Source organism: Heteronotia binoei, chromosome 7 (assembly GCF_032191835.1).
Source record: "Heteronotia binoei isolate CCM8104 ecotype False Entrance Well chromosome 7, APGP_CSIRO_Hbin_v1, whole genome shotgun sequence".
In the NCBI taxonomy this organism is placed as follows: Eukaryota; Metazoa; Chordata; class Lepidosauria; order Squamata; family Gekkonidae; genus Heteronotia; species Heteronotia binoei.
In genome coordinates, this window is record NC_083229.1 from 7,336,183 (window position 1) to 7,347,583 (window position 11,401).

The 11,401-nt window shown below is 47.3% G+C and overlaps 1 protein-coding gene across 3 annotated transcripts in view; it reads right to left on the reverse strand.

The window, feature by feature from the left end:
* The window catches only part of LOC132574922 (adhesion G protein-coupled receptor B1-like), a 162,641-nt gene extending 151,473 nt beyond the window's left edge, over positions 1-11,168 (reverse strand). For all 3 annotated transcript variants that reach the window (XM_060243178.1, XM_060243176.1, XM_060243175.1), the window contains exon 1: positions 11,017-11,168. In XM_060243178.1, the coding sequence (XP_060099161.1) occupies positions 11,017-11,019 (3 nt within the window). In that variant the 5' untranslated portion in view covers positions 11,020-11,168. The remainder of the gene's footprint in view (positions 1-11,016) is intronic.
* Between the last annotated feature and the right edge of the window lie 233 nt (positions 11,169-11,401).

Sequence of the window (11,401 nt, forward strand, 5' to 3'; positions counted from 1 at the left end):
TCACTGGAAGGTCAGATACTGAAGCTGAAGCTCAAATACTTTGGCCACCCAATGAGAAGGGAGCACTCCCTGGAGAAGATCCTGATGCTGGGAAAGACAGAAGGCAAAAGAAGGGGGCAGCAAAAGAGGAGATGGCTGGACAGCATTACTGATGTAACAAACACGAATTTGAGCGGACTTCAGAGGATGGCGGAAGATAGGAGGGCCTGGCGTGACTTGGTCCATGGGGTCGCAGAGTCGGACTCAACTGTGCAACTGAAGAACAATGACAAGCTTAAGGACATGAGCTTTTGAGAGTCAAAACTCCTATCATCAGCCGCTTTGAGGCAGCCATTTTCCTACAGCCTGAGCGACGCACTACGGTTGGTCAGAGGGTGAAACAGGAGATAGCCTGATGATGTGAAAAAGGAGGACAGCAGTGAATAAATATTTCAATTCAACAAACACATCACAGTCCTGATGGAAGGAGGGAAACAAACAAACCTAATGAATGGTTGCTTTGGTTCAGCCCAGCCCAGGGCTTCTGTTTATTTTTTTGGTAGCAAGAACTCCTTTGCATATTAGGCCACGCCCCCTTATGCAGCTAATCCTTCAAGAGCTTGGAATTCTAGCAGGCGCTCCATTGCATATTAGGCCACGCCTCCTTATGTAGCTAATCCTCCAAGAACTTGGAATTCTAGCATGGGCTCCTTTGCATATTAGGCCACACCCCCTGATGTAGCTAATCCTTCAAGAGCTTGGAATTCTAGCAGGAGCTCCTTTGCATATTAGGCCACACACCCCTGATGTAGCCAATCCTCCAAGAGCTTGGAATTCTAGCAAGAGCTCCTTTGCATATTAGGCCACGCCCCCTTATGTAGCTAATCCTTCAAGAGCTTGGAATTCTAGCAGGAGCTCCTTTGCATATTAGGCCACACACCCCTGATGTAGCCAATCCTCCAAGAGCTTGGAATTCTAGCAAGAGCTCCTTTGCATATTAGGCCACACCCCTTGATGTAGCTAATCCTTCAAGAGCTTACAGGGCTCTTCTTACAGGGCCTATTGTAAACTCTTGGAGGATTGGCGACATCAGGTGGGTGTGGCCTAAGATGCCAATGAGTTCCTGCCACACACAAAAAAAGCCCTGGGTAAAGATGGAGGGCTCTACATTCCGCCTTAACATTCTGCTCAAGGCGTTTCTAGGATCCCCTTTCCCTAGCATGGTTACAGCATCACAAGTTGGAGTGTCTTGATGGCGAAGCTGAACAGCCACGATGTTCTAGTCTAACTATCCCAGGATTCGCACTGCAACAGGACAATTACCCCAATGTAGTTATGCAAGCTAAGGACGTCGACATCCAAGCGGCACCTCTGGGAATGACAATTCATCTCCAGACCACAGAGATCAGTTCCCCTGGAGTGTTTGGAGTGGGCGACTCAGCGTGCGTGGACACTGGGGGGGGGGGAGGCGCTAGTAGGGTTGCCATGTCCAATTCAAGAAATATCTGGGGACTTTGGGGGTGGAGCCAGGAGACTTTGGGGGTGGAGCTAGGAAACATTAGGGGTGGAGCCAAGAGCAAGACTGTGACAAGCATTATTGAACTCCAAAGGAAGTTCGGGCCATCACATTGAAAGGGACGGCACACCTTTTCAATGCCTTCCTTCCATAGGAAATAATGGATAGGGGCACCTTCTTTTGGGGCTCATAGAATTGAACTTTTTGAAACTTGGGGGGTATTTTGGGGAGAGGCACTAGATGCTATATTGAAAATTTGGTGCCTCTACCCCAAAAAACAGCCCCCCCAGAGCCCCAGCTACCTGCAGATCAATTCTCCATAATTTTCTATGGGAATAAATCTCCGTAGAGAAAAATAGAGTTCCCAGCAGAACTCCCAGAGTTCCCAGCAGTTTCCCTCCCCTCCCCCCGCTTTGTGATGACCCTGAAACGGGGGGATGGCCTCCAAACCGGGGGATCCCCTGCCCCCCACCTGGGGATTGGCAACCCTAGGCGCTAGACCGTTCTAAGGGTGTGTAGATTTTATTCCCTTTACCAGGATGCCTGTCTTTGTCTTAACCTGGGAGCTGACTCTGACTCCTCTCCTCTCTCCCTTTGCCCTCTCACTCTCTGAACATGGCGTTCCATGGAGACGTATGCTCCTACAAGTCTCTCTTGTAGATACATATAGGGGTGGAATTCTAGCAAGAGCTCCTTTGCATATTAGGCCGCACACCCCTGATGTAGCCAATCCTCCAAGACCTTACAAAAAAGAGCCCTGTAAGCTCTTGGAGGATTGGCTACATCAGGCAGGTGTGGCCTAATATGCAAAGCAGCTCCTGCTAGAATTCCACCCCTGGATACACACTCCCGTACGCGTGATGCCAGATTAGCTAGCCACTTGTGATAGGGAAGGCCATGGCAAACCACCCCATTAAAAAAGTCTGCCGTGAAAACGCTGTGAAAGCAACATCACCCCAGAGTCGGAAACGACTGGTGCTTGCACGGGGGACTACCTTTACCTTTAAAGTGGGGGAAGGGCCTCCAAACCAGGGGATCTCCTGCCCTGACCTGGGGATTGGCAAGCCTAGCCAAGTGTAGTATCTATAAGGAATGAATGAGGACCTCATCCGACTCGACTGCTTTCCTGTAAGTACAGATGATTGCAACAGTACTTCTGTTAATAAGGTCCCTGTTTTTGTTATGGGCTTGCTTTTCTTTAAAAAGAACAAAAAAGAAAGCATATCTCACTGGCCCTTAAAGTCTCCTCAGAGTTCTTCCGTTTCTCCAACACCAGGTGATGAATATTGGCCCAAATTATTTCGACAAATTGTGCCTATTTTCCCAAACGGTCTAATACTGAATCCCATCAAAAAGCAATTTCAGAGGGTAGCCATATGGGGCTGCCGTAGAACAGGCTGATTCACCAGCAACACTTTAAAGACCAACAAGGTTTGGGGGATATGAGCCTTAACATAAGAACATAAGAGAAGCCATGTTAGATCAGGCCAGTGGCCCATCCAGTCCAGCACTCTGTGTCACATAAGAACATAAGAGAAGCCATGTTGGATCAGGCCAGTGGCCCATCCAGTCCAACACTCTGTGTCACATAAGAACATAAGAGAAGCCATGTTGGATCAGGCCAATGGCCCATCCAGTCCAACACTCTGTGTCACAGAAGAACATAAGAGAAGCCATGTTGGATCAGGCCAATGGCCCATCCAGTCCAACACTCTGTGTCACACAGTGGCCAAAAAATGTTATTTATACACACACACACACACACACAAATATACACACTGTGGCTAATAGCCACTGATGGAGCTCTGCTCCACATTTTTATCTAACCCCCTCTTGAAGGTGGCTATGCTTGTGTATATTTGTGTGTGTGTGTGTGTAATGCACATTGGGGCCAAGAATCCCAGCTACCAATACAAGTTGATGGGTGTGAACTGGCAAAGACTGACCAAGAGAGAGATCTTGGGGTCGTGGTAGATAACTCACTGAAAATGTCAAGACAGCGTGCGATTGCAATAAAAAAGGCCAACACCATGCTGGGAATTATTAGGAAGGGAATTGAAAACAAATCAGCCAATATCATAATGCCCCTGTATAAATCGATGGTGCGGTCTCATTTGGAGTACTGTGTGCAGTTCTGGTCGCCGCACCTCAAAAAGGATATTATAGCATTGGAGAAAGTCCAGAAAAGAGCAACTAGAATGATTAAAGGGCTGGAACACTTTCCCTATGAAGAAAGGTTGAAACGCTTGGGACTCTTTAGCTTGGAGAAACGTCGACTGCGGGGTGACATGATAGAGGTTTACAATGCATGGGATGCAGAAAGTAGTGAAAGAAGTACTTTTCTCCCTTTCTCACAATACAAGAACTCGTGGGCATTCGATGAAATTGCTGAGCAGCCAGGTTAAAACGGATACAATGAAGTACTTCTTCACCCAAAGGGTGATTAACATGTGGAATTCACTGCCACAGGAGGTGGTGGCGGCCACAAGCATAGCCACCTTCAAGAGGGGTTTAGATAAAAATATGGAGCAGAGGTCCATCAGTGGCTATTAGCCACAGTGTGTGTGTATGTATAAATTTTTTTGCCCTTGTGTGACACAGAGTGTTGGACTGGATAGGCCATTGGCCTGATCCAACATGGCTTCTCTTATGTTCTTATCCAGTCCAACACTCTGTGTCACACAGTGGCCAAAAAACCAGGCGCCATCAGGAGGTCCATCAGTGGGGCCAGGACACCAGAAGTCCTCCCACTGTTGCCCCCCAAATCACCAAGAAATACAGAGGATCACTGCCCCAGACAGACAGTTCCATCAATATGCTGTGGCTAATAGCCACTGATGGACCTCTACTCCAGATGTTTATCCAGTCCAGTCATATCAGTCCAATCATATGATTATCCAGTCTTGATTACAGAGAGTTTCTCCTAGTATTCAAATGAAATCTCCTGTCCCAGAACTTTTGCCCATTTGATCTAGTCTCACCCTTTGGAGCTGCAGACAGCAAGACTTAGGACAGCTCCCCCGTGACAGCCCTTTATCTGAAAAGTGCATTCATGTCCCCCACCGCTATTCTCTCTTCCAGGCTAAATATATCCAGCCCCTTCAACCTATCCCCATTGGACTTAATTTCCAGATCCCTAACCATGTCAGTTGCCCATTTCTAAATCCATTTTCAATTTGTCAAAAACCTTTGTTAGAGTGCATTCACATTATCAACTCTGCATGTAAAACAATTTAGGCATACACTAAGAAGTAGGAGAAGGAGTCACATCTGAATTGGTCCCCAGTTGCTATAGAAAATAGGCACCTTTTCATGGATGCTGTGGGTCACTGAAGACGAATTTTCAGCAAAGCAAGCGAATCTACATATTCACTCTACTTGTTGGTTCATTTCCTTTACACCCTGCCTTTTTTCCCAATTCCAAAACAGCTTCCATAGTTCTCTCCTCATCCGTTTTTGCCCTTCCAACTGCCCTGCGAAATAAGTTAGTCTGTGAGTGTGTGACTAGCCCTAGGTCTGTCTGTAAGCATAAGAACACAAGAGAACATAAGAGAAACCATGTTGGGTCAGGCCCATGGCCCATCCAGTCCAACACTCTGAGTCATATAAGAACATAAGAGAAGCCCTGTTGGATCAGACCAGTGGCCCATCCAGTCCAACACTCTGTGTCACATAAGAACATAAGAGAAGCCATGTTGGATCAGGCCAATGGCCCCTTCAGTCCAACACTCTGTGTCACATAAGAACATAAGAGAAGCCATGTTGGATCAGGCCAGTGGCCCCTCCAGTCCAACACTCTGTGTCACATAAGAACATAAGAGAAGCTCTGTTGGATCAGGCCAATGGCCCTTTCAGTCCAACACTCTGTGTCACGTAAGAACATAAGAGAAGCCATGTTGGATCAGGCCAGTGGCCCCTCCAGTCCAACACTCTGTGTCACATAAGAACATAAGAGAAGCCCTGTTGGATCAGGCCAGTGGCCCCTTCAGTCCAACACTCTGTGTCACATAAGAACATAAGAGAAGCCATGTTGGATCAGGCCAGTGGCCCCTCCAGTCCAACACTCTGTGTCACATAAGAACATAAGAGAAGCCATGTTGGGTCAGGCCCATGGCCCATCCAGTCCAACACTCTGAGTCATATAAGAACATAAGAGAAGCCATGTTGTATCAGGCCCACGGCCCATCCAGTCCAACACTCTGTGTCACACAGTGGCCAAAACACAGGTGCCATCAGGAGGTCCACCAGCAGGATCAGAATTTCAGAAGCCCTCCCACTGTTACTCCCCATATACCAAGAATATAGAGCATCACTACCACAGACATAAGAACATAAGAGAAGCCATGTTGGATCGGGCCAATGGCCCATCCAGTCCAACACTCTGTGTCACACATAAGAACCTAAGAGAAGCCATGTCGGATCAGGCCAATGGCCCATGCTGTCCAACACTCTGTGTCACACAGTGGTCAAAGCCCAGAGGCCATCAGGAGGACCACCATTATATAAGAAATAATTTGCTAAATACTTGGATGAAATATAAGAAGTATGGGGGTGAGAGAAAGCCGTTATGGATAGTGCCAGCAGAAGTAATAAAAATAACAGCTGAGATGGGTGAAGAAGTGGTTGTCAGACAATCAACTATTAAAAATATAAAGTGGCAAAATAGAATTGAAAACTGCTGAAGAGTTGAATAATAAATATGATTGGTTCCAAATGCAACAAATAAAGAGCTTGGTGGAAAATGATATTAAAACTGAAGGAATAAGAGAGCAAACAGAAATGGAAAAAGTTCTGCTTGGAGACAATGAAAAATTAATTTCAAACTTATATAAATTACTTTTAAAATGGTCTATGGAAGATGAAGTAGTGAAATCTCAAATGATTAAGTGGGCAATTAATGTAAATAAAGAAATACAGATGGAAACTTGGGAATATTTGTGGAAGAATTCTTTAAAGCTTTCGACATGTCATAGTATTAAAGAGAACTGTTTTAAAATGATGTACAGGTGGTATATGACTCCTAAAAAGTTGGCAAAGATGAACAATAAGATGCTAGATAGATGTTGAAAATGTAAAAAACATGAAGGTTCTTTCTACCATATGTGGTGGACTTGTGAAAGAGCAAAAAAGTATTGGCAGATGATTCAACAAGAAATTTCTAGGATCTTGGGATACGAATTTAAGAAAGTTGCAGAGACTTTTCTGTTGGGATTACAAATGGAAAAATTTCCAAAAGAAGATAGAACTATAATCTGGTACTTGCTTTCAGCTGCTAGGACATTGTATGCGCAGTTGTGGAAGCAAGAAAAAATACCAGAAAAATGGGATTGGATGTAAAAGTTATGACATGGAGTGAAATGGACAAATTAACAAGAATTTTAAGAGACTATGACTTAGAAGTTTTTTAAGATGGAGTGGGAAAAGTTTAGAAGATATGTAGAAAAAGAGTGGAAAATAAAAGGACATTGGACAATTTTTGATCATGATTAAGTCTTAGAAGGAAGAAGAATATTAATCTTTGTTTTTATTAGTTAAGGGTACCATTAAATGTTAGTATTTTAAGTAAATAACACGGGCGGGGGTCAAGTAACGGGGGGAGGGGTGGTTAGAAAGTAATATATAGGATAGATAAAAAGAAGTTATTAACGATGCAAGAAACAGATATTGTTACCATATGTTACTAAGTAAAATGGTTTTAAACGGTAGGCTTCATGTTAGAGAAAAAAAAAAAAGGAGGACCACCAGTGGGGCCAGAACTCCAGAAGCCCTCCCACCGTGGCCTCAGACAATGTTCCAGTTCTACCTCCTGGCTAATAACCACTGATGGACTTCTGCTCCATATGCGCATGCAGAACTAGGCAGTAGGCGTAATGTGGGACAGGAAAGGGAGAATAACCAGTGGAGGGCAGAAAGGTTACCTTTGCTCATACAAAAAGTGCCATGACTGCAGCATTTATAAAGTGTATCAAGTTTCAGTCAATGTATGGCAACACATCATGTGGTTTTCAAGGCATAACTTGAACAGAGATGGCTTGCCATTGCCTGCCTCTGCGTCACAACCCTGGACTTCCTTGAGGGTCTCCCACCCAAGTAGTAATCAGGGCCAACCCTCCGTAGCTTCTAAGATCTAACACCAACCAAGCCAAGGCACGAGATAAACCATGGGGGCCTCTGCATAGCATTCTTGGGTTTCATTGGTGGTCTCCCACCCAAGTAGTAACCAGGGCCAACTCTGCATAACTTCTAAGATCTGATACCAACCAAGCCAAGGCACGAGATAAACCATGGGGGCCTCTGCATAGCATTCTTGGGTTTCATTGGTGGTCTCCCACCCAAGTAGTAACCAGGGCCAACTCTGCATAACTTCTAAGATCTGATACCAACCAAGCCAAGGCATGAGATAAACCATGGGGGCCTCTGCATAGCATTCTTGGGTTTCATTGGTGGTCTCCCACCCAAGTAGTAACCAGGGCCAACTCTGCATAACTTCTAAGATCTGATACCAACCAAGCCAAGGCACGAGATAAACCATGGGGGCCTCTGCATAGCATTCTTGGGTTTCATTGGTGGTCTCCCACCCAAGTAGTAACCAGGGCCAACTCTGCATAACTTCTAAGATCTGACACCAACCAAGCCAAGGCACGAGATAAACCATGGGGGCCTCTGCATAGCATTCTTGGGTTTCATTGGTGGTCTCCCACCCAAGTAGTAACCAGGGCCAACTCTGCATAACTTCTAAGATCTGACACCAACCAAGCCAAGGCACAAGATAAACCATGGGGGCCTCTGCATAGCATTCTTGGGTTTCATTGGTGGTCTCCCACCCAAGTAGTAACCAGGGCCAACTCTGCATAACTTCTAAGATCTGATACCAACCAAGCCAAGGCACGAGATAAACCATGGGGGCCTCTGCATAGCATTCTTGGGTTTCATTGGTGGTCTCCCACCCAAGTAGTAACCAGGGCCAACTCTGCATAACTTCTAAGATCTGACACCAACCAAGCCAAGGCACGAGATAAACCATGGGGGCCTCTGCATAGCATTCTTGGGTTTTATTGGTGGTCTTCCACCCAAGTAGTAACCAGGGCCAACTCTGCATAACTTCTAAGATCTGACACCAACCAAGCCAAGGCACAAGATAAACCATGGGGGCCTCTGCATAGCATTCTTGGGTTTCATTGGTGGTCTCCCACCCAAGTAGTAACCAGGACCAACTCTGCATAACTTCTAAGATCTGACACCAACCAAGCAAAGGCATGAGATAAACCATGGGGGCCTCTGCATAGCATTCTTGGGTTTCATTGGTGGTCTCCCACCCAAGTAGTAACCAGGGCCAACTCTGCATAACTTCTAAGATCTGACACCAACCAAGCCAAGGCACAAGATAAACCATGGGGGCCTCTGCATAGCATTCTTGGGTTTCATTGGTGATCTCCCACCCAAGTAGTAACCAGGACCAACTCTGCATAACTTCTAAGATCTGACACCAACCAAGCCAAGGCACGAGATAAACCATGGGGGCCTCTGCATAGCATTCTTGGGTTTCATTGGTGGTCTCCCACCCAAGTAGTAACCAGGGCCAACCCTGCGTACTTCTAAGATCTGTCACCAACGAAGCCAAGGCACAAGATAAACCAAGGTGGACTCTGCATAGCATTCTTGGGTTTCATTGGTGGTCTCCCACCCAAGCAGTAACCAGGGCCAACTCTGCATAACATCTAAGATCTGACACCAACCAAGCCAAGGAACGAGCTAAACCAAGGTGGTCTCTTCATAGTATTCTCGGGTTTCATTGGTGGTCTCCCACCCAAGTAGTAACCAGGGCTGACTCTGCTTAGCTTCTGAGATCGTTAGCCTGGGCCACCCAAGTCAAGGTGTGAGTGGAGATGAGAGATCTTAAAATCTGAACAGGTATATATATACCTATTTGGTCAAGATAGCAGAGCAGCGAAGGCAATGGAGAAAATGGGACCACTTTTGTCCAACCACACTGCGGACTTCCCCCTCTCCACCCACTCCTGGGCCCTCGGAAAGTGCTGCAGCTTCCCAAACCAAAATTCCTCCTGCCCCTCAGAAGTCCTGCGATTCCTGAAGGGGGGTGGGCCTGCCTCGGGCTGAGGCACGCATAGACGGACGACCCATCTTTAAAGCCACTTCAGTGCAGATGTTTCCATGGCAACTAGTGGACCAAATACATTAGTGTTTCTAATAATAAACCAAACCTGCCTTTCCCCAGCAGCGCCCCTCCCACTCCCCCCTGCTCTCCATCACTCCTTCACTTCCCCTCCCCTTCCTGAAATGAAGCAACCCTTGTCAAGAAAGACGGGAGGCTGAAGTAGGGAATTGTGGGGAGGGCTGCGCGAGGCCTCAAGGCCAAGATGGTGGGTCCCGTAGCTTCAATGAGCTGCATTAGGTCACACTAAGCCAAAAGTCTAGGAGGAGAAAGGGGGGGTGGCAGATGCGTTTAAGGGAAAGGCATCACCAAAGCCACACACAACCAAGAACATTTTTATTTTTTTACAAACTCCAAGCACAATCTAATTTTGGTCAAGTCACCTCCCAGTTCTGATGGCCGACCCGCATACACACACAAAAAGCCACAATCCGGTTCTTCCATAAGAATCCTTTAAGCACCAGAGGTGATTCATCGACACACACTTTTGACCCCCGTTGCAAAGAGACTCTCAAGTGGCCGGAAACAAAAGCCAGACACACAAAAAGATTCCTGGAGACAGCCTCACCCCCCCAAACAGGATTAGGGGACGCTGTGACAACCTTCTGAAAAGGAGATGGATTCAGTTCCTCATCCCCACTTTGCCCCTATTTTCCTCCACCTGCCCCGACCCCCCATTCAGATTCAAAGAGCAAGGCCTCAGCCCCATAGCAATCAAAGAAACAGAAGCCCCCCCCACCTCTTTTGGCACAGGCAGCTGGCCAAAACTGCATTGCCCATTGGTGAGGAAGGGGGTCGGAGTGCAGCAGGGGGGGCATGGGGGAGAGAGAGACAGCAGTCGGGCAGGGACACAAAAGCATCATCCCAGACTGACCTCGATTAAAGGCAACGGTGACATTTCAATGCAGCAAAAAAAGCTGAGCAGGTTAATAATAATAATAAAAAATATTGCTCGCTTTTAGGTCACAGCTCTCTCTCGCTCTCTCTCCCAGATGCAAATGCACTGCCTTTTCGATTAGGGCAGCGCTTATTGCAACGCACATATGTCCATGCATTGCAATCAGCAGATTGAAGCGCGCGTGTGTGTGTGTACACACGCGCACACACTTACACCGCACAACGTACCAACGCGCTCCAGTTGCCCACACAGTAGTAGCCCAGCCATGCACACACGCAAGCGTGCACCCCCCCCCCCACCCCACGGCAATCGCCTGCCACATGGAAATGTCAAACGCTGGACAATATTCTTTGCCTCCCTCTCTCTCTCTCCTCCTCCTTGGCATCCCCGGCAGGTTCATTCCTTCGGCTGTTTTGGGTGCCCCCTTGGCAACTGTAGAGCAGCACTTACCATTTCGGCGCTGAGCTGGGCTAAGATGGCGAAGGTGGAGATTCTGTCACAGAGGCATTTAGTTCGGAAAGGATCGACGGGGACCGTTCGGCAGCCACGCCAGGACCACGCACCCAGCTGAGAGGAGGAGGAGGAGGAAGAGGAGGAGGGTCTGTGGAGGGGAGGGAGGAGGGGTAGCAGTGTGCGGGGAGTGCCAGAGAGGATGAGAGACGGAGGCAGAGAGACACACACAGGGAGAGAGAGAGAGAAAGAAAGACAGGAGGGAGAGAAGAGGGAGAGAAAAAAAAATAGCATCACTAACACATTGCCACAGGAAAACAGCACGGCAACAGCCAACCCCCCCCACCCCGTGCCCACCGCATCCGTGCCCCCCCTTCCCTACAAA